Raw genomic sequence first — 23,163 nt, 5'->3', positions numbered from 1 at the left:
GGCTGCACAGTCTTCTGCGCCGCTAGTGGCGAATCGTAATCACGCCATGTGGGAGGAGGAAAACAAAATAATCGCAGCATGAGATTATCCGAAAAATTAGTATTGCTTTCGCTTGTCTTACGTTTCTGGAAAATTAGCACAAAGATAATGCGTGCTATGTACAGTAACAAACTACAAAATCCTTAACAACGGAATTGTCATTTGTTAGCCATATATCCATGGAAATCTCATGATGTTATCGTATGCGATTTTTTTTTAAAAAATCATGAACAATTTTCAATTTTGTAAAAGCTGTTTAGTAATTTTTTTTCTTGTCATTTTTCCCCACAGAATGGATGTAATATTTGCAAACCAAACTACACTTCCCACAATGCTTCTTTAGCGGAACATTAAGCAGTGCCTCGAGACGCGGGAAATAGAAACATTCGGGCTGTTATTAACGTTGCTCGAGTTGCTACAGGAGATCGACAGCTATTCCACAATATTCTTTAATTTTTTTTTCTACAACTTATTCCGATAACAGATAATCAAGATAATGGCAGTTGGGTCTGTAGTTATTTGTGTGGATGTCGATTTTAAAGCTTAGTTACGTTTTTGCGGTTCTCGGTCTGTGCACCGGCGATGGCTCCGCTAAAGATTAAACACATTGTTTCGTTCACGTCTCAGGTGGGTCATCATAGTTACGCATCGATTTATTTATCCACATAGTTTGCTTTGGGAAAGCATCTCGCATGCCGTGTTACGTACCTTGAGCAGACCTCGGCAGAGGGTAAAACATCGCTCTACCAGCACCTGTTTTGTGTCACCGACCCCCCGTCGTTATTTACTAGCCGACAGCGATGTACGTCCGGTAACTTAAATTGTCAAATAATAATCTTTGCCGTGATTTACTTTTTTACAGTATAGGAAGCTTACCATATTGATTCAGGTAGTGCAGTGGTAGAGTTGTGGCCTTTTGGACCCAAAGGTTGTAGGTTCGATTCCCCTCTCCTGCTGTCGTACCATCATGATGACAATGAATGAGTGAGCAAGGTATTTACCCTAAAAAGAAAATTCCTCCAGTAATATTACCCACTTGCATAAACAAGTAATTGCAAGTTGCTTTGGATAAAAGCATGAGCTAAATGTAATTATCTTCACCAAGGATGCAACAGCAGCAAGGGGGTTTGAACCAGATACCAGAAAATTACAAGACAACAGTCCAAAAGAATACACTACCTGCTACCCTACCTTTGTTTAAGTGAAAGTGGTGTGTTGCCGGGTAGGCTCCGGTTCCCCGTGACCCCGTATGGGACAAGCGGTTCTGAAAATGTGTGTGTGTGTGTGTGGTGGTTTTGTATTCCAGCCTCATGTACTTGTGTGATACAGGATCCAAAATACTGCGTGAAGAACCTGTGCTCGGAGGGAGAGGCCCCCAAGCCATGGCTGTGTAGCCCCCATGACCACAGCGGTCTTCTCAAGGCAGAACTTCAGATGGAGCGTGCAGTCATTATTGGGTACATCGATGTTGGTGAGCAGACCACGGGGTTCCCTGTCCTTCATTCTGCAAAGAAATGAAATCTGAAGATGATGTGTTTGTCTTCCGTAGATGAATCTGGGGTTGTGTCTAATTTTCCCAGGTAACTACGGGTCTGCGTTCATTCAGATTGACGTGGGGCGCTCCTCTTGGTCTCTCGAGGAGCCTTTCGTCACACTGTTGCCCACAGCGACCCTGATGAGTCCAGCAGATTCGAGGCAGGGCGCAGGGCGTACAGGTGTGCGAATGTTCAAAAAAGGTAGGTTTTGTGAGACATTAAACTTGAAATGCATTAGACGTTGCCAGCATTGTCTTTCCTGCCAACTCCAATAGCAAAGGTAACAGTGTGCAAACAATACTATAAATGGGACGCACTTTAACCAGGGCGACGGTCACAGATGGCTGTTCAACACTTTGCGTCCACGTGTGTCTCCCATCCAGTTGACTTCATGTCTGCTGCAGCAGAGTGTCCCTGGGACAGAGTGCGCATCACTTGTACGCAGCCCTTCAACAGGCGCACTCAGTTTGGTCTGTCCTTCCTCCGCATCCGCAGCCCTCAGGATGAGCCTGAGGGAGGGGTTGAGGAGCAAGTGGAGTCCACCATTTGTCAGGTTTGCACAGCATCAGCCTACCACACACTGACCCATGCAACAAGTTACTGCTAGAACTAGTTGTGTTAACGCATTTACGTTTATTCGTTTAGCAGATGCTTTTCTCCAAAGTGACGTACATCTCAGCGGAAATACAATTTGTGCATTACATCACGTACACTTGCCTGTATGTGCCTGTTCCTCGGATATGTTCTGGGTCACTGCAACTCTGAGGAGATCGGCAATTGTAGTTATGGGCACAGTATTAGATAATAGTACTAAAGATATACAGTAGATATCAGCATATATACGTATATACAGTTGAACTGCATTTAACGCAACCTGGTCGATGTTATATGATAAACCAGCTGCAGTGCATGCTTAGAGGTGGTTTATTAAAAGGAGGCGATTTCCACTTTAACATGCTACATTTTCTCTACTCAGAAAACACCAGAGCAGATGACGCTGAAAGTAAAAGAATGGCTGTCCAGTCCAGGTGTCCAGCGAACCTTTTTTGGGCGGATGTCAGGGTGAATGGACTGAACTCGCTGTGTTGTTTTTCAAACTTTTACAGTGTTGTTTCCTGATTTTACCACGAGGCCCCTTGGTCCTCAGTTTCAGGAAGGTGTTGACCAAATGCATGTCTCGTGTCCGCAGGGAATCTCCCCCGGAGACAGGTTCCGAGGGCGCGTTGTTACGGGGACCTTGTGGAGCCAAGGCAGGCCTGAGCAGAACAGCTCGCTTGGTTGCAGTGGCCAAGTCCACCAGGCGCTTATTTCCCCAGTCCCCTGTCGCACAGAAAATCCGAGGCAGCATCACAGGTATGCAAAAACAAGGTATCTTGAAAAGCTAAACGTGACCTTCCTTATTATAGAGAAATTTGTGTTGACGTAACTGATGCTTATCTTATTGCTTGCGATCGTCAGACGGAGAGGCTTGTGCTTCCCACAGTGCTAGTGGGAAACAGACTGGCAAACACCTGAAACGGAAGCCAAAGCCTGCTAGGCTGACTTGTGCTGACAGCACCTCCTCCTCTAAGAGGACCAAATCTGTGGCTTCTCAGGTTTCTCGCCCTAATCACTCCAGTCCCAGCAGAACCCCTCCTAGCTCACAGTCTGGGTGCTTGGATAGTGGTGACCCCGAGACAACCTGTCCCATATGTGGAGGTGTGTGCTTCAGCTTTTTCCATCAGCTTTAATATATTTGCATAGTTTATCAAAACTCTTCCTACGGTTGCATCAGTAATAACAGTGTACACTAGCATTTAATATTAATCTGTCTTCGGGATTTTAACCAGTAGATCTTTTAAACCTCAAGAAAGGGAAGCTATCCCAGTTACACCTATGAAAACAACACAGAATTTGCTGGTTTACTATTTGTTTTGATGAACATTGTCAGGCAGAACCATTACGCATTCATGCTGCGATTAACTTGTAATGCACTTCTGTTCTTTCCATGTCAGAGTACTTTACCAGTGAATACCTGCCCCTGCACGCCTCATCCTGCGAAGGAGAGGCAGAGTGGTTGGTACCTGAACGCACCATGGAAACAGACTTCAGCCGACCCCACAGCTCCACCCCTGGCCCAAACATCAGGTCCTCCACCAGCCCCACAGATGATCTGGTTTCCTGTCCACTGTGCTCCTGTAGATTCCCCCTTAGCCAGATCCAGCAGCATGCAAGCAACTGTGAAGGCCCAGAAGACTCTGATTTAATATGGGCTGACTGAGCTTGCCATGTTCAGTTCCCCATGACCTATTAGCTCATGGATTGCATTCTATAAAGAGAAATGACTTCACCAAATGATGAAATGAGTATTTTCTAGTTAATGTTAGATGCAGGAACTGTGCTGGGGGTGTAACATGATCCTTTGAAAGGGCTCTTCAAAGTTTACGCCATTTTTTTTAATTCTGTTTCAAATGAAAGTGCTTTTTTGTCTGCTGAGTGCTGTGAGTAAAGCATGCACCTTGTTTTTGTTATCCTGTATGCGTATTCTTCCGCAGACTGTATTAAAACATGTTTTTCACTGAATGGTCTGTCTAATTTGATTATCGATGCACTGGGCAATGATGACTCTGTATGAGCAATGGTGGAGAAACCTGAATGAGGGGATGGTGCTTTATTTCTGAATGGGAGGGTGGGGTCGGTGGAGGCAGGTGGGGTTAGTTTAAGAGGATTCAAATCCTTAGTGAAGCAAACTCAAACAAGGCATGAAATTTAGCGAAACTGTTGCACCTTAATTGGCCCTTCCCCTGTGGGGGTAGCGTCTGTTATCGCCTGCAGAAGGGCGATTAATTTCACACTGTTAGGCAGAAAGCTCTGGTGTAGGTGGGAAGCTACAGAGAAACCATCAGATGTAGTGGAGTTCTGGAGTTACTGGTTTTGTCTGTTGGTAAGGGGGGTTTTTGGGTCCTCTGCACCCCTCATTTTCTAGCCTTGGGAGGTTGCTTCAGATCCTAGGATTCTGAATTCTCTCAGTAGCGTGGAATAAATTCACCAGGTTGTCCTCAAGACCGTGAGGTCTCCGGATCTGCGGACTCAACAAATCAATATGCAGAACCTGACGGTAAGGATGCAACTTGGTTAAAAATGCTTGCTTTTAGGCAATGGACAATACATCATTATGATCATGCTGTGACATGTAGTGTGAAAGTTCTGCATATAGTCTTGAGTACACAGATCATGGGAGTAGCGTTTTTTTAAATTGTGCACCCAATTCGTTGTGCATGAAGAGACCATAAGAATACAGACAAGAAGCACTTTTGAGCACTTATTTTCTGATTTTCCTGTGTAGTTATTACATAAAGCAGTCCTTGTAGTACCAGATTTGTAAGTTTCAACTATAATTGCATTTCTCCAATTACCCAGTTATTATTGCCCTTTGTGATATGAAAATGAAAATCAATATGAACCCTCTCTCTTTGGCAGCCTGATCAATGGCGGGAGATTATAAACAAGAAGATGCGTTTCCCCCAAGAACTGATCGGGGCCATTCAGGAGGGGAACGCTACACTGGTGGCAGATCTGCTGAAGACTGGGGATGGGATCATCCGGCAACTGGACGACTCAGAGGACAGGCTATGGAGAGAAGCACTGAACTTGGCCATCCGCCTGGGCAGCGAAGACATCATGGACACCCTCTTGGGGGGCGTTAAGTTCGACTTCCGGCAGATCCATGAGGCGCTACTGGTGGCTGTTGACACCAACCAGCCACGTGTGGTCAAAAAGCTCCTTGACCGCCTGGACAAGGAGAAGGGTGTAGGTAACAACAAGGTGGATGTTCGCTCTTTCTCGCTGGCCATCTTTGACCACTCCATCGACGACTCACAGTTTGCCCCCGGTGTGACCCCGCTGACCCTGGCCTGCCAGAAGGACCTGTATGAGATAGTCACCATGCTGACCAATAAAGGCCACGTAATTCCCCGGCCGCACCGCATCTCCTGCGCTTGCCTGGAGTGCCGTAACGGGCGACAATATGACCTGCTGAAGTTCTCGTTGTCACGCATCAACACGTATCGTGGCATTGCCAGCCGTGCCTACTTGTCCATCACATCAGAGGACGCCATGCTGAGTGCCTTCCGCCTCAGCCGTGAATTGCACAAGCTCTCCAAGAAGGAGCCCGAGTTCAAGGTCAGAATGGGCCTGTTTACTGTAGGTACAGCACTGTGATTCCCTCAAGGGAACAAGTCCTGCTTTTAACCTGTGGCACTCACTGACCTATAGTGGCCAAGGGAGAGCACTCTAGTGGAGCATTTAAAGACAACATACTTTACCATACTTTCCCTGTATTTCTCTGACATTATGCATAGACAGAAAGGAAAGTACCATGTGCCATGTCCAGTAACAGATACATTCAGATGACATTCTACCATAAGTAAGCAAAGGTAGCTATAGTATGTGACTGAGTCAAGATTTTTGGGATCTTTGTGAAAATATCTTGGTTGAATTAACACTGAGATCAATGTTTGCTTCAACTGCTTAGCGAGGACCCAGAAACATTGCGGTGTTGTAGATCCCTGACCTCTGACCCCTAACCCTACAGCCCCAGTACCTGTGCCTGGAGGAGCTGTGCCAGGAGTTTGCTGTGGAACTGCTCGGCATGTGTCGCAACCAGAGTGAGGTCACAACCATACTCAACGACTGCGATAACGACAGTGAGGATGAAGACGACGGGTTGGACGGCCGTGCCTTTGAGGAGGGCATCCCCAACCTGGCCCGCCTCCGCCTCGCTGTCAACTACAACCAGAAGCAGGTAAGTGCAGAGCATTAGCACAGACCTGCGTCCTCACATAGACCATCAGACTGCATCTAAGCCTGTGACCTATTGACTGGAATTATGTATTTGAATCAAATCAGTTCTGAAACTAATGGTGTAGGTTGCTGTTTTGCTGACAGTAGTGTATTGCACCCCTTGCCTCCTGTCCTGGCCAGTTTGTGGCCCATCCCATTTGCCAGCAGGTGCTGTCCTCGATTTGGTGTGGCAACCTCTCAGGGTGGAAGGGCAGCAGAACAGCCTGGAAGCTGCTGGTGTCCATCGGGATCTTCATCACCATGCCATTCCTCTGCATCATCTACTGGATTGCACCCAAGTCCAAGGTGGGCACTCCAGGAGCTGACTGGGCCTCCACAAGTGTGTTCAACATCAGTGTGTATAGGTCTTGATCACGATGTGTTCAGACCCTCTGTTTGGGACATTACAGTATTTCAGACATTTGAAATCAGGAAAGTGGTTTACAAACAGGTTATTTTATATCTCCTCCAGTCCCAAATGGAAGAGGTAGAATAGAATCAAACTGATGCAGAACAGAAATTTTAAAAATACTGCAGGCCAGAAGTTTAGCCACCATATATGACAGTAATAATAATTTATCCTATTAATTCACTGTAAAATAAAAATGTATTATGTATTATTTGTGAGGATAGCCGCAAACTTTCCATCAGTGGTGTACTCTGAAATACCAAGAACGGTGCACTGCTCCATAGTCTACCTTATAAGTTACGGTTTCCAAAATACTCAGTTCATCATACTTTTACTATGATCCATTTTCCCCGCAGCTTACACTTGACCCAGTTACTTTCTTCCTCCAGCTGGGCTGTTTTGACTCGGTTTCTTTCTCAGATTGGAAAAATGTTGAAAATCCCTGTGATCAAGTTCCTGCTGCACTCAGCCACCTACCTGTGGTTCCTGATCACGCTGCTGGCCGAGTCCATCGCCATGGAGATGTACCGGACCGAATTTGCCTCACGTCACCAGAACCTCTTGCATAACTCCCTGCACATGGTCTGGGTGGCTGGTTGGTCTGCTTTTATGTCGACAGCCTGGATTCACACGGAACCTGGGACTATTTCTCACCCTCATCTGCACACAGTTGGAAAATCATCCATTATCAATTTCAGAAGGCCGCATGACAAGGAAAAATTAGCATAATACAAATTAGAGGAGAAAGCCAAGTAGAAAATGTAGTTCAGATGCTACGGCCAGATTTCAGAAATTAAGTTTTAATTACTGACATCCCTCAGATTGCATTATTTCCAGTGACAGATATCAGAAATGATATTATTAGATGAGATATTTGCTTTTCGCTTTGCTCCCCACCAGGATTCTTCTGGTTCGAGTGTAAGGAGGTGTGGATTGAGGGCCTACGCAGCTACTTCTTGGACTGGTGGAACTGCTTGGACATGATAGTGCTCAGCATGTACCTAGCATCCTTTGTGCTGCGTGGGCTCATCATGCTCAAAGGCTATTTTGTGTGCCAGGTCCCAGAGCGGGCAGATGAGTGTGCGTACTTCACACAAGCTGGTGAGCAGAGCCATCACATGGGACTCAGTGTGACCTCAGATTCCCAGTCTCATCGCTAAAGCTCTCTTCAGTGAATTACTATTAACACGGCAGATGCCTATTAGCAAGTAACATACATATGTAAAGGGACGGAAGGAGGTGCCATCAAGTCCGAGGCAAGGGAGTAACTGAAGCGTTTTGCCAGGGCCTTTTTTCCGTGCATGTCGGGGGGGTTGCGAACACAGGGCGAAACATACAGGTCCCACACCCACCAAGCAGGGCAGTAACTGTGAAGCACAGATTTTACCTGCTGTGTCACGGTTTCCACATGTGTAAAGGCGCACAGTCAAATTTACATTTATTCATTTAGCTGACGCTTTTCTCCAAAGCGACTTACGATGTTAAAGTACTCGCAACTATTTTAACCCATTTTCACAGCTGGGTAATTTTACTGGAGCCATTTTACATCTACATTACATTCACGTTTATTCATATAGCAGATGCTTTTCTCCGAAGCGACGCACATCTCAGAGAAAATACATTACATTAGGAGAAAGACATGGCTGCAGACATGTGATTCCTTAGTAAAGTTACTTTGTTTCTTTCCACTTTATGCACCAACGTTCATCGCACGAGTAGGTGCATAAAACGCAGGATAGATGAATCCTGATAACCTTCCTACAATTTTTAGTAATTTTTTCCATAAAGTTACAGTACATGAACACCATACATGAGCTTGAGAGATCATGGGCAAAGTGATGTGATTTTAGGGAAAGTACCTTGCCCAAGGGTACTACAGCTGGAGGTCAGGCTTGAACCTGCTACCTTTGGGTCCAAAGGCAGCAGCTCTAAGTGCTACACCATCAGCTGTCCAAATTTGCATTAACATTAAAAAATTAACCATCAGTCTTTTCATTTGCATGTCTTTAAGAACACAATATCAAGTAGTATAATATGGTAGGTTTGAGAAGTGTCAAACACTTCTCATGGCTGATGGATTTTGCATGATTTTGTCAGTTTGGACATTTATTTTTTAGCCTAAGCAACATGTCCTGTCCATGTGTCAGGTATAACTGTGCAGTGGTCCTCCTTGCCCCCTACAGACAGAGAGCACTGGCGACAGGAGGATCCCCAACTGATTGCAGAGCTGCTCTTTGCTGTGACTAGCATGCTGAGTTTCACTCGCCTAGCCTACATCCTGCCTGCTCAGGAGTCCCTGGGGACCATGCAGATCTCTATTGGCAAGATGATCGATGACATGATGAGGTTCAGTCATGCTAGTGTCTGATTACAGAGTTAGGGTTCATACGAACAGTTAATGATATGGAGTTTATTTCTGGCTGCGTCTTTTTTCTTGTTATACTATACCTTAGCAGAGATTCTGAATCAAAAAACGAGTTATCGTCTTTTGAGACATGAGGAACCCTGTCCTTGTTATTGAAAACAATCTTCTGTTCTTCCCAAGGTTTATGTTCATCTTAATGATCATTGGGACTGCCTTCCTTTGCGGGATCAACAATATCTATGTGCCCTACGTTGTGTCCACGCACCTTGGCCAGTATGATATCCAGTTTTGCCACAACCTCATCTCCATTTCTGTTCATTTCCTCATGAGTGAAAGGAAAAAGATTTTCTCTAGTAGTACTGAACAGGGAAGTGTTCTGGAATTAAAGTACCTAAACTGTAGTTATGAGTGAAAATTTGCCTTGATATTATGCTGGACTTTTGTTTTCCGGTTAAATACCTAGAATTATTCTCTCTGCAGGTTCAATGAGACATTCCGTTTCCTCTTCTGGACCATGTTTGGAGTGGTGAGCCAGGATTATGTGGACATGCCAGATTTTGTGGTGGCTGAGTTTGTAGGCAGGGTGCTCTATGGCATCTTCACCTTGATCATTGTCATCGTGCTGCTCAACATGCTTATCGCCATGATCACCAACTCGTTCCAGAAGATTGAGGTGAGCGAGATGAAGGACGTTGCATTGGGAGAGAGCAGTCATATCATCTCCTCCTGATCCTCACAGCTGAGCCAAAGACCAAAGCAGGAAAGGCTTCTATTAATTGTTTGCCTTCAAAAACCATAAGATATAGGCTTGTGACAATCTAATTTTGTTGGACCTGTGCAGAGCTTTGGGTGGAAGGACGGTGGAGGCACGGCACGCTTACCACAAAGTTTCTTTCTGGTTGCCCTCTCTTCCTAGGATGACGCGGATGTGGAGTGGAAATTTGCCCGTTCTAAGCTCTACCTTAATTATTTCCGAGAAGGTCTCACCATGCCTGTCCCCTTCAACATCATCCCCTCGCCCAAGGCAGCCTTCTACCTCATGCGGTGGGTGGACCCGACCAGAGCTGCAGAACCCAGCTCCTCCAAAATACAGAACACATTTTCCATCAAAAGCATACTTTGTCACAGCTTTTCAGGGTAGTGCTGTGACTCAAAGTCCAAAAAATACACGTCATAATACCTAGCATTCAAATATCTTTGTAGAATTATTTTAGTTTCATATGCAGAATAAATATATTTCCCAAAGACAATTTTTTTCAGCTTTGCAAATAAAATATCAATTAAAATTAAAATAGATACATATCAAATATACTGTATGTGCGGAATATAATCAGATAATGCTCATGCTTTGAATAGAATTGCCATGGCAACCAAATGGCTTGTTCTGTTTACTACTTTTCTGCGGTGTGGAATGAATGATTGTCTCATGGTGACCATCGTATCTGTCACTCTGCCCAGGGGTATCTTCCGGAGGATCTGCTGCTGCTGTAACTGCAACTCAACACCAGACTATCCGCCTATTGCCTCCATTGTGAGTTCCTACGCGGAAAGCTTCATTAGGAAATGCATTCATGATGTTTATTCATGTCTAATAATGACTTCCATAAGTGTGACAGGTGGCAATGTGTTTTACAGTTCATTTTTAAATTTTACATTTTGACCATATGTTCTAATATCACTTTTTTAAGAGGTAAAGGCATCTTGTTGTATGACCACATTGTAGCTATTTTTCAAGATGATATTAAGTTAATGGTAAATTTAATATTATGTTAATAATAAGATTTTATATACATAAATATAGAAAAGCTAGTTGTAGAAATTGATACGTCCTTAGCTCAGTATGGAAAGTATTGTGGCGCGCAGCACTGTGGGAGGGGGCTGCGGTGGCGCAGTAGGTTGGACCGGGTCCTGCTCTCTGGTGGTTCTGGGGTTCGAGTCCTGCTTGGGGTGCCTTGCAACAGACTGGCGTCCTGTCCTGGGTGTGTCCCCTTCCCCTCCTGTCTTATGCCCTGTGTTGCTGGGCTAGGCTCTGGCTCCCCGCAACCCTGCTCAGGACAAGTGGTTCAGACAGTGGGTGTGGGTGCCATAGGTTTTGATGGAACGAAGAAGGACGCAAAGGCAGTGTTCATTACAAACGATTTATTTGAACACCAGCACCAGGGAAATAATGCTCTCGGTCCAAGGACCCCGTTTCCTTTAGGACTTGTGCCTACAGCCTGTTCAGCCATAGTGTGTGAGTGACACCGAGAGAGTGTGTTCCACTGATGTATGGATGAGTGACACATGTATCTAGCAGTGTAAGTCACCTTGGTGAATAAGGTGTGTGGGCTGGTAACACTACATAGAGTTCATTGGAAGTGGCTTTGGAGAAAAGCGTCTTCTAAATAAATAAATGTAAGTAGTGATCACTTTGGTTTCCCACTTCCCAGTCCAACGGGATGCAAAGTGATGGAGAGAACCGGGTGCCCTACAGACAACAAGTGATCCGAGCGCTCGTTCAGCGATACATTGAGTCGGCCCGTCGGGAGTTTGAGGAAAGCAAGCGCAAAGGTGTGGTTCGGAGGGGCCTACGGGATGTTGGTGGGGTGGGGGTGTCATTCTGTGAGGTCTGAAAACTGAAATATTGAGCTGGTGTTCACTCACAAAGTGAGGGATGGACGCGAGAGAAGAAAAAGAGAGCTCTGGCAGCTTTAGGGGTTTCCTGGATTCACATCCACCAAGAAACACTTGAACATGTCATCATATTTCTGCAGGTCTACACGTCCAAATACATCATCAAGCATTAATGTCTAAATGCAAGTTCGTCATTATAGTTTTGTTTGTGTCCTTCTCCTCAGATGTAGGTAATCGAATCACGGAGCTTAACAAAATGGTGAGAAGGCTGCACTCAGAGATGAAACAGATCCACCAGACCGTGCTGCACAGCAGCCAAGGGAGTTCCAACTGTTCCTGCAGCGAGGACTCCTCAGTCCTGGGCAAGTACATCCTGGGGGCCAAGAACAACTTCAGGGGGTTCAGCAGTGGCACCTACAGCCCGCTGAAGGTGACCGTGCATGAAGAGGAGAAGGCGGAGGCGGAGGCACAGAAGGATGCACAGGAGGTCACAAAGACGGAGGTGAAGGAGCAGAACCTTCCAGAAGGTTGTGAAAACCGGGCCTCTTCCCCCACTGGAAGCAAGGGTTCTTGGGACACAGGCTTTGGCTCCCAGGAAGCGGAGGAATCTAGTGAAGCAACAGCAGATACGCAGGCGTCTGAGAATAGCGCTGACTAGCACTTACCCCGGTTCACCTCACCCTCCTTTCCGCTACAGCTGCTCATATATACTGCAAGCGAGCACATCTAGAAAGATCCGTGAGCCACAGGCTGTTAGCCTTGTGGCTGAAAGTCCTGCTCCAGGTTCAAAACCTGCTCCCACTGTAGTACCCCAGAGGAAGACACTTGCCTTAATTTGCTCTGGTAAAAATGACCTGCCTGTATAAATGAGTGAGCACTTCTAGGTAGGGTAGGGTTTAAATCTAACATTGTAAGTGAACTGTGAATTAATGATGTATTATAATAATAATAATAATAATAATAATATGGGCAAATGTGATTATTTGGATCTGGAGCAGCTGTGTATCTCAGAGGAAGGAGTAACTGACCTACTTATATCAAAAAATAACTACAGTTCCTTGTTACTTGAGCTGCTCTTTGCAACCTGATAGGCCATGTAACTACACTCCCTGGCGAGCTGACGTCATACCCTAGTCAACACCTTAGTCCTTGAGGACTTCTTGCGGTGGGCTCTGTGGTGAAGAGTGTAAAGGTCAGAAAAGAGCAAGAGCCAGGATATACAGTATGTTCATTTTACATTATCAAGGTAGGAGTAAAAGACTGAGATTGCAATGCTGTTGTGCTTGGGCAAGGGGAGTGTGTACTTTCAGTGACAATGAAACCCACAGGTGATGATGGCAAAGTAACAAGTTCTCACAGGGCATGTTTTCCTCTTTCAATTAGAAACGTTGTTGTGGGCCTACTGGTTCCCTGGAGGCTGCATGCAGGTCGTAGCTTGCAGAACAACAGCTGTTTGCTGCCAGACCACTCCCTCTGGGTCACCCAGGCAATTAACTAACTCCCCTCAATTATGTTTCCATCACAGTACTTTTGTTTTCTTTTCAGTTTACAGCAACAGTAACATTAACATGCAGCTGGTCTTGATGTACATTTTTCATTTTCTCAAAGCAGGATAATTGCTGCTGTAACATCCATCCATCCAATGTCAATAACTGCTTGTCCTGAGCAGGGTCGCAGTGAACTGGAGCCTATCCCAGAAGCACTGGGTGCAAGGCTAAGCTGGGGGTACACCAGTCCATTGCACTGTATCCACACATGCACAGGCACTAGAGACACCAGTCCACCTGAACTACATATCTTTGGACAGTGGGAAGAAACCAGAGCACCTGGAGGAAACCCACACAAGCAGAGAGAGAACACACAAACTCTATACAGACTGAGCAGGGACTGAACCCACATTCTCTTAAACCACTCAGACACTGTAAGGCAGTGTTCGAACTTGTTGTGCCACCCGCTCTAGTAACAATTATATATTTATGGCCAGTCATACCCATTACCGGCTTCTACCTGGTCAGGTGATGGGCCCACAACCACACAAGGTCCTTACTATATTAAATTTATTTTTGGAATTGTGACTGGTATGTTATAGAAAGCAGTCTGTAGAACTGTAAACCTATTCTTTTTCAATTTTGGTAGCTTACTACAATGTCTGTATGTGGTAATGAGGGCAACACGGTGGTGTATTGAGTAGCACTGTTGTCTCATGGCACCTGGGTGATCCCTGCTCAGTCTGTGTGGGGTTTACACATTTTCCCTGTGTTTGGGGGGGGGGGGGGGTGGGTGGGGGGTGTTTCCTACCAGGTGCTCAGATTTCTTTCCACAGTACATAGACAAGTTTTCAAGTCAGCTGCTATTTTTAAATTGCCCATACTGTGTGTTTCACTAGTGTATAGAAGAGTGGCTCATTGTGAATTTTATTTTATGACAGATGTATGTCGCTTTGGAGAAAAGCATCTGCTAAATGAATAAATGTAAATGTGAGTGGTGAGAAGCCTGACCAGGTCCTGCAGTAGTGACCATATCACACCTGTGTTATCATCCCTCACCTGGCTTCTTGTGCAATTTCAAGTCAACTTCAAAACCCTCAGTTTTACATATGAAGACTGATAAGAGTGTGGTACCAAGACCCACCTGTTCACTATTGCTTTCCCATAACATTTTCATGCTCCCTTTTTGCTTCTACCCCCTTTTGCTATTGTATTTTTTTTTTTTTTAAATCCTTATGTTTTCTTTATAGTTAGAAAATGTATTATTTTTCAAATTGATAAAGCTGCTTTCAAAAGCACTAGATAAAACAGAAATGACATTACCAGAGGCTTTGGGGCTAGTTACTACCGCCACCTAGTGGACACATCATACACCACTAGCAACATGCAAGTTGATACAGGGTATAAAATACCAAATTACTTGGAGCACGATTAAACATGCCCACTTTCCCTAGTTAAAAAGGCGGAGAACACTACACAACCAGAACTTCATGCATTCATTTATTTTCTGAAAAAGCAAAACATTTCAATATACATACTGGCTGCTCTCCAGGAAGGTCTCATACAGGAAGTAATTAATTACATATTAACACTTAAGAATACATTAAAAGGAGGAACACAAATTTCAATACGGCTTTCTGTAGAGATGACCAAGCCAATTTTTTGTGTTACCTTGGGTTTAAGTGGTATATACAGCAAAAAAAATCATACGTAGTTATATGAAGCCAAAAAATATTTACAGCTGAAATGAGAAGGATCATTTGTCACACAATAGTTGCTACAGCAACAGTAGGAAGAGGAGAAAGATGTGACGTATGAGACACTGAAGAGCAGCTGGCATTACAGAATTAAGAGCCACACATAAGGCACTCATCACGGTTCTCCAAGGAACACACCATAGCTGTCTTGTTCCTCTCCTTGGCAGCTTCACTAGATGTGTTCCCATTGACAGCAGCCGGCGGTGTGGCCTTCAGCTTCTCCTTGTTCAGTGTGAATTGTATGGGGTTGGCAGCTGGCTTAGTCCTCAGGTAGTACATACCTGTTTTCAAACCCTGCAATATGGAGGCATGGTTTATTTCAAGTATTTTTCGATTTACTTCAGCTGTACTCATTCAACATTTCACTACACTGTTTTAGCAAGGGCAGTCCATGGATGAGTTCAGTCCACGTACTTAATGATGGCGAGTGAAATGAACAGGGAGTGCCCGATGAAGACCCGCTCTCATAATGGCCTGGGTGGCTTACCTGCTTCCAGCCATAGAAGTGCATGCTGGTCAACTTGCCATAGTTAGGCTCAGCAATGTGGATATTAAGCGACTGGCTCTGATCTATGAATGCACCACGGTCGGCAGCCATCTTAATCACAGTTTTCTGAGAAATCTCCCAGACAGTCTTATACAGCTGCTTTATATCCTCTGGAATCTCTTCAATCTCCTACAAAAGGGCAGGAAAACATGTATAGGTCAGTTAATAAACTAATATACTGGTTCAGAAGTATTCAAATGCCAAGAAGAAACATTTGTGCTTCTAAAAATGGACAAAATATTTCTGCAGGGCTCTCTGGATATAAGGGAATAATGTTATTTTTAATATAAATAACAGCACTGATCCGTTGTCTTCAAGGCAGCACAAAACCAAAGTCTGTAGAAACCAGGATCTCTGACCCTGATAGCCAAGGTCTATACTTACCTGTATAGAGCCATTGTGGGAAATAAGCTGGTTCTTCATCTCCTCATTCCATAAGCCTCTCTCAGTAAGGTCCTTCAGCAAGTGGGGGTTCACAATCTGGGGGAGAGGAGTATTTAGAACACACTTCCCACTGACATTTACAAAAAAAGGCTGCTGTAAATTTTAACCCTGCTTCTGAAGGCATACAGTTCCTCTGTCTCAGCCATTAATTGAATCAGTCTGCACAAATGTTTAAGCCAAACAGACTGAGAACTTGATAGTGTTGTTATACCAAGCATATTCAATGTGCACCTGCAAATTGGACAAACAGTATATGCTAACATTTATCCAAACTAAATTCTGGTCATTTAGTTACTGAAATTTCAAATTGCATTACATATTAACTGTTTAGGGTCTAAGTAAATCAAATTTAAATTTTTCCCCCAAGAAAGGAAACATATCCAGGGCTGTATTTCTCTACCTCAGCTTAATTCAAACTAAATGTCACAACTGAGCCAAGAGCACAACTCAAGGATAATTAAGAGGAACAAAAAGGGATACCTGTACCGCTGAAAAAGCCTACAATACCCATTAGTTGGCAGGGATGCTACAAGTCTTATGGTTCACTATTTACCTGAAACTCGCCAGACAGTACACGGCGTGTGTAGATGTTGCTGGTGTAGGGCTCAATGGACTCGTTATTGCCCAGGATCTGGGCTGTGGAGGCCGTGGGCATAGGAGCAAGCAGCAGGCTGTTGCGCACCCCATGTCTGGGCAGAAATGAGAGAACACATTTCAAAATTGTTTTGGGTAATAACCTTCATTGTCACCAGTTCATGTATGTTTTAAAGCAAGGGTCTGGGCAGACAGAGAACTAACTTGGCAATCTTCTCCTTCAGTGCAGCCCAGTCCCATAAATCTGTTGGAGTTCTGTCCCACATGTCATACTGGAGTATCTGAAAGGATTAAAGCAGACAACTGAGCACTCTATCAACCCCCAGATCCTACAGGCCAAACATTTAAAGGGAATCAGCATGGAGGTTATAAGTAAATAGTACATCTGTCAAGGAGTAGTCTGACATCCATTTTCTCTTACATGAGTAATTGCGCTGACTCACCCCCTTGCTGACAGGTGACCCCTCATAAGTTTCATAAGGGCCGAATTCAGCAGCCAGCTCACAACTGGACTCCAGTGCTGCATAGTAGATTGTCTCAAAGATCTGGATGTTGAGCAGCTGAGCCTGTGGGCTATCAAAGGGGTGGCGCATGAGGATGAAGGCATCCGCCAGGCCCTGGACTCCAATGCCGATAGGTCGGTGCCGTCTGTTGGACTTCTCAGCCTAAAAGAAAGGTAAATGAACAAGAAGCCCTTATAACCATTCCAGCAATCTATAATGTCACTGCAAAATTTAGAACTTTGGTGGTGTCATTATCTTACCTCTGGTACTGGATAGTAGTTGATATCAATGATCTTGTTTAAATTCCTGACAACGACCTTGGTAACGTATGCAAGCTTCTGGAAGTCATACGTACGCTCGGGAGTTACATACATGTTAAGTGCAATGGATGCCAAATTGCAAACAGCAACCTGCAAGAGTGAAAAATATCACATGAGACAAACCTCACAATACATTTGGTTACCATCATATTTATTCACTTAGCAAACACTAACCATTAAGTAGCTAACCATAGTTACCAGTTATTGATCCCATTTAATTTATTAAAAAAAAGTTAGGTTGTCTATTCTTCCAGCCACTTACCTCATCCTTGCTGGTGTACTCCACAACCTCTGTACATAGATTGCTGCACTTAATGGTGCCCAGGTTCTGCTGGTTGCTCTTCCGATTGCAGGCATCCTTGTAGAGCATGTATGGTGTGCCAGTCTCTGTCTGAGACTCGATCACAGCATACCACAGCTGCTGGGCCTTTACCACACGTTTTGCCCGGCCTTCCCTCTCATACCTAGGTGGGGGCAGAAGCACAAGCATGAACGAACAAACAAACATCAGTCACGGCTATGCAGATTAGACAGTTTCATGATAAACTTGGTAAGACACAGCACTTACAAGTATGCTTAAAAAAAAAATGCAGTGGGCACAGCTCAGATTTAACCCTTACCTGGTGTAGAGTTTCTCAAACTCCTCTCCCCAACACTCATCAAGTCCCGGGCAGTCACTAGGGCACATAAGCGACCAGTCCTGGACAAAAGTAAGAATGAGTTTGACATAAGGGAAGGAACAATGAAATTCTTTCACCATCATCAAACATTAATTTACAGTTGTTCATGAAGCAGTCTAAAAGTGACTCAAGAAATTCAGAAAGCCTAGCTAGCCCATAAATTTCAACAACAATGAATTAAAAGTGATTTAGTCAGAGCCATGTCACCTGGTTGCTCTCCACTCTCTTCATGAAGAGGTCTGGGATCCACAGGGCATAGAACAGGTCCCGTGCCCTCTGTTCCTCTTTCCCCGTATTCTTCTTCAGCTCCAGGAAGTCGAAGATGTCAAAATGCCAGGGCTCCAGGTACATGGCAAAGGCTCCAGGCCTCTGTATTAGAGCAAAATCAAAGTCAGCTTCAGAAACAAGCTGAAGTCAGCTTCCATCCTATCTCAACCCTTCCAAAGACATCTGACATGGGTGACAGATGAAACGGTCACCTTTGAACAGGGTGATAATGCAGGTTTACATATCATCATGAGGCTACATCACATCCAGTGTGCAAGGTTGGCCACCCTCAATAGGTATGCACAGCAGCACCCACCTTATTCCCACCCTGGTCCACATAGCGAGCTGTGTTGTTGTAAACTCTAAGCATGGGGACCAAGCCATTGGAACTGCCATTAGTCTGCAGAAAGAAGAAAAGAAAAGAAAAAAAAAAAAAAACAGAATAGATGAATTAAACAAATGCTGTCACTGCAGCCAACACTAAAGCAGATGATTTCCGTGGATTTCATCTAGAAATTATACGTCATACCCCTGCAATGTAGCTGCCAGTGGCTCGGATGCAGCTCACAGCCACTCCAATGCCGCCGGCTGACTTGGAAATGAGAGCACACTGCTTCAGTGTGTCATAGATTCCCTCAATGCTGTCATCCTTCATGGCCAGCAGGAAACAGCTGGAGAAAAAGAATGATTTAGTTACCATAAAGATGATGGGGCAATCAGCCCAGTGGACCACCCAAGAAACTAAGATATATGCTGTATCTCTTTTGCGCTCTCTCTCACACAATGTTTAAAACTGTGTTACTCTAATCTCACATTGTATACATGAATGCTTATTTTTAAAAAAAAAAAACCCAAGAAGAGACCACACCTGGACAGCTGAGGCCGGCTAGTGCCAGCATTGAAGAGGGTGGGCGAGGCATGGGTAAACCACTTCTCTGACAACAGGTTGTAAGTCTCGATGGCTGCCTCGATGTCAGCCTTGTGAATCCCGACTGCAACTCGCATCAGCATGTGCTGGGGGCGCTCGGCCACTGTATGTAAGAGACAGAGGGAGGTTACAGGTAACACCAGCACTGATGTGTTATGCCACAAAAGAATCACCTCCTTCAGCAAATAAATCAACCTTTAGACACACACACACACACACACACACACACACACACACACACACACACACAGTCTGAAGCCGCTTGTCCCAAGAGGGGTTGTGGTGAGCCGGAGCCTAACCGGCAACACAGGGCGCAAGGCTGGAGGGGGAGGGAACACACCCAGAACGGGACGCCAGTCCATTACAGGGCACCCCAGGCAGGACTCGAACCCCAGACCCACCAGAGAGCAGGCCCTGGCCAAACCTGCTGCGCCACCACACCCCCCTCAACCTTTATATTAGTTATCAAAAGGGGAATTATTGAAATAAATGTATAAACATACCTTTCCCATCAATCTTGAGGAGGTAAGAACGTTCCAGTGTCTGGGGGGGAGGGGGGCATTAGTTAATTGAGAAAGAATGATGAAGAGGCACAGTCAATTATATATTAAGTGTGCCCTTGCAAACTAAAATAACAGTTAGTACACTGCTGTCAACACAATAGTATTATTGCTAGATCTGAGAATATCTAACAGAGGAGGAAGGAACGGTCACCTTGAATCCAAAATAGTTGTAGAAGAAATCTCGATCATAGATTATGGCAGAATTTAAACGCTGTGCAAGAGGGGAAAAAAAAAGGCATTGTAAGTGAGATTATGAAATGCATTCTGCCATAAATCCAAATGTGGAGTCAAAGTCAAAACAAGAAAGTAACAACTTACATCCTTGTTAGCCAGGACAATGTCTAGTGTCTCTTTGGAGATCATTGGGGAGTGACGTCCATTGAGACGGTTCACATAATTGTAAAGGTCCTCCATCACATCTGCACAGGAAGAAAACCAACATTGCTATGGAACCCACCTGAAAAAAATATGCTCCAAAAGTAATTTAAAAGACTGTGCACACATTGTTTCACAACCAGGCAAACGTGTTGGGTTCACTCACCACTGAAAACCTTCTTGGTTTCCTTGTGCAGGTTGGACACAGCAATGCGTGCAGCCAGGATTGCATAGTCAGGGTACTTGGTAGTGAGGGTGGCAGTTATCTCAGCAGCCAGAGTGTCCAGTTCCACTGTGGTCACGCCACTGTAGAGCCCCTGGATGACCTTCATGGTGATCTCAGTCTACAAGAAAAGGGACAAGGAAAACATTAGAGGAAAGCACCTTAAAACCTCACCATTGTGTTATTTACCCAAGTGAAATTTCTTTAGGGGGGCGCAGTGGGTTGGACCAGGTCCTGCTCTCCAGTGGGTTTGGGGTTCGAGTCCCGCTTGGGGTGCCTTGCAACGGACTGGCGTCCCATCCTGGGTGTGTCCCCTCCCCCTCCAGCCTTACGCCCTGTGTTGCCAGGTTAGGCTCCGGCTCGCCACAACCCCACTTGGGACAAGCAGTTTCATACGATGTGTGTGTGTGTGTGTGTGAAATTTCTTTAAAGTTATAGCTGAGGAAAAAAATGTAACTTCGTAACTTAAAACCGTTACGACTTGGGACTTGAAGTGGGTGCTTGTGCTGACTTACAGGATCCACAAAGTCCAAGTTGAGCCCATAGCAGAGCTTCTGAATGCGGGAGGTAATCTTGTCAAACATGACACGCTCCTGTCGTCCATCTGGTGGAAAGAAAAACTTCAATAAACATCATGCCTTTCTCCCTAGAAAAAGTAACCAAGTAAAGAAAGAGTATAAGGCAGCCAAATAAGTCTTGGTTGGTCAAGCTGAAATAATGGCTGTTTCAGTTTAATCATCACTGCATAGAACACCATGCCCAATCACAGAAATGTGATTTTCCACCCCCACCTTTAAATATAACTATTATGAGAAGGAGAAGAAAATTTATTATTGAAAAATGATCCCAAAGAATGTAAAAATTAGAGACTACGGTATCGAGAATCCAAGAATAACTTGGGCAAGAACGCCTGAATTATGCATTTTAATGCGCTCCATAACACACGGCAGCGTTAAACGTGTTATTTATAAACGTCATACTCATATTTGGAGTATTTATTCGTGCAGACAGATACTGACAGTCTCTGTGGCAACAGACAGAGCCTGAGACGGAAGAATATCGATTTGGCGCCAAGACGAACAACAAAAGAAAGCGAAAGGAATGACGGGAGAGCGTCCTCACATATGTAACATATAATTTGTAACTGACTCTCTGTATTATCACAACCTTAGTTACAGTAGTCACTTTTTTAACAAGCTAGCAACATTAAGTCTGCATTTAAACCTTCGACTTATTATTTACACAGACAGATTTCGTTTCGTGCAGCTAGACATGTGACATGTGAGACAAGCAAGAAGTTTGAATACTAGCAGAACTTTCTTCAAAATTTATTCACAAAAAAGACTGCAATCGAATCGGTCCAATTCTTGTTCCTGACTGACTGGCCGTTGGTAAGCTTATATTTAGACTTAAGTAACTTAGTAAGCTTAGCATGACGACTGAAATTGATGATACTGATATAGGAAACACCTTACCTCGCTTGATGACGTACATGGTGTATTTTTCCAGAAAAAAAAGCGCTGAAGAAATGTAAATAATAAATAATGGGGGGGAAAAATATATATGAAAAATTGCTGTATTTTACGCTACCATCCACCACCACCACCACACCACGAAGAATAACGCGCGAATTACCTTACCACCCGCCACAACTCCCTTGTAACAGGCAGTCAGCCAATCGCGTTTGCCATAATGAGGTGACCTGAAGCCTTCAACCAATCATAAGGTGCTGTCAGGAATATGCTTCCGGGTTATATTCCCAATGAGCTTTGGTATTGAACAGAACATTTGGCGGTAGAGTTCAAATCTAGTTTATTTTTAATTGTTGAACTAATAATACTACAAAGATGTAGTAAAAGAAGCATGATGCACGTTATTATAGGTTCAAAAAACGGATGCATCTTTAATACCAGCAAGTTTTGATATATTGCATTTTAGATACAAATTGAAATAATGTAAGTAAGTGTCCTTTGCTTGCGCCATTTGATTTCATCTTGTGGAGATAACTTTAAAGTTTAAGTAACGATTGCTTCGTTTATTATTTTGATACTGATACAAAAATGGTTTAATATCAGAGATCTATATTTATTAAACATCATTGATTATTTAGCCGATATGTCTGTTCAAAGTAATTTACAGCAATGCTACGGTTTGTGTCATACAAACTGCAAAGCTTAACACAGCCACTTACTCTGTAAGATGGATATTTTATTTTTGCTGTATCAGTTGAGGGTAAGAACAATACGGTGATCCAGCCAGGGTATTGCAGCAGGATTGGGGATTCGAACCCTGGCCTGGGAAATTTTCAATTGCAACGCGACGACTCTGACCAATGCGCCACTGATGTTCTGTGTAATTAATGATTAATTTATCCACAGCTTTTCCTATTATTTTTCTACTCTTACATAAATTACAAAAATAAACGCGTGAATAGCGTACGGTATGCACTGCATTGTGGTGCGCAGTGCTCTGAGTTCAGATGGGGCGAAGGAAAACTCACAGAGAGCATTCATTTCGAAAGTTTATTAAAACACCAGCACACAGGGCAATAAAGCTCTCGGTCCGAGTGCCCCTTTTTTCCTCAAAAGATCTGCATCTCCAGCCAACCTGCTTACCGTCCTAACAGCTTTTTTCCCCTCTGTCTCACTGGACAAACACTGTCACCTCATTATTTTCCCCGTGGTTGAACACTT

The 23,163-nt window shown here is 44.3% G+C and overlaps 2 protein-coding genes across 2 annotated transcripts; one reads left to right on the top strand and one right to left on the bottom strand.

Moving 5' to 3' along the window:
• Nucleotides 1-127: 127 nt before the first annotated feature.
• On the top strand, nt 128-12,440 carry LOC108921197 (short transient receptor potential channel 2-like). The gene is made up of 22 exons (XM_029251106.1): nt 128-666; nt 1,369-1,510; nt 1,620-1,775; nt 1,958-2,127; nt 2,551-2,636; nt 2,764-2,927; nt 3,033-3,272; nt 3,569-3,799; nt 4,109-4,182; nt 4,606-4,671; nt 5,034-5,735; nt 6,148-6,357; nt 6,537-6,701; nt 7,225-7,399; nt 7,705-7,905; nt 8,988-9,150; nt 9,350-9,442; nt 9,650-9,842; nt 10,086-10,213; nt 10,628-10,700; nt 11,599-11,719; nt 12,007-12,440. The coding sequence occupies exons 1-22, from the start codon at nt 622-624 to the stop codon at nt 12,438-12,440; spliced, it is 4,032 nt and encodes a 1,343-aa protein (XP_029106939.1). The 5' UTR covers nt 128-621.
• A 2,324-nt stretch (nt 12,441-14,764) lies between these two features.
• On the bottom strand, nt 14,765-22,138 carry rrm1 (ribonucleotide reductase M1 polypeptide). The gene is made up of 19 exons (XM_018730614.2): nt 21,946-22,138; nt 20,986-21,074; nt 20,414-20,591; nt 20,191-20,291; nt 20,024-20,083; nt 19,813-19,852; nt 19,250-19,412; nt 18,911-19,052; nt 18,698-18,781; nt 18,322-18,483; nt 18,055-18,134; nt 17,697-17,898; nt 17,375-17,524; nt 17,055-17,276; nt 16,816-16,892; nt 16,571-16,706; nt 15,958-16,053; nt 15,514-15,702; nt 14,765-15,320 (listed from the first exon to the last, which is right to left on the bottom strand). Exons 1-19 carry the CDS (start codon nt 21,962-21,964, stop codon nt 15,117-15,119), a joined length of 2,394 nt encoding a protein of 797 aa, XP_018586130.2. The 5' UTR covers nt 21,965-22,138; the 3' UTR covers nt 14,765-15,116.
• Nucleotides 22,139-23,163: the final 1,025 nt, after the last annotated feature.

The sequence above is a fragment of the Scleropages formosus genome, chromosome 4 (genome assembly GCF_900964775.1).
Source record: "Scleropages formosus chromosome 4, fSclFor1.1, whole genome shotgun sequence".
NCBI classification, from domain to species: domain Eukaryota; kingdom Metazoa; phylum Chordata; class Actinopteri; order Osteoglossiformes; family Osteoglossidae; genus Scleropages; species Scleropages formosus.
This window is presented reverse-complemented; position numbering and strand designations above follow the sequence as displayed.

Excerpts from the sequence above, each read along its gene's own strand:
- LOC108921197 (XM_029251106.1), top strand. The coding sequence starts at position 622 with ATGGCTCCGCTAAAGATTAAACACATTGTTTCGTTCACGTCTCAG. Across the intron at positions 6,358-6,536 it reads TCAACTACAACCAGAAGCAG|TTTGTGGCCCATCCCATTTG; the intron begins GTAAGTGCAGAG and ends TGTCCTGGCCAG. Across the intron at positions 7,906-8,987 it reads TGCGTACTTCACACAAGCTG|ACAGAGAGCACTGGCGACAG; the intron begins GTGAGCAGAGCC and ends TGCCCCCTACAG.
- rrm1 (XM_018730614.2), bottom strand. Across the intron at positions 19,053-19,249 it reads AGCCGGCCTCAGCTGTCCAG|CTGTTTCCTGCTGGCCATGA; the intron begins GTGTGGTCTCTT and ends CTTTTTCTCCAG. Across the intron at positions 18,484-18,697 it reads TGGACCAGGGTGGGAATAAG|AGGCCTGGAGCCTTTGCCAT; the intron begins GTGGGTGCTGCT and ends GCTCTAATACAG.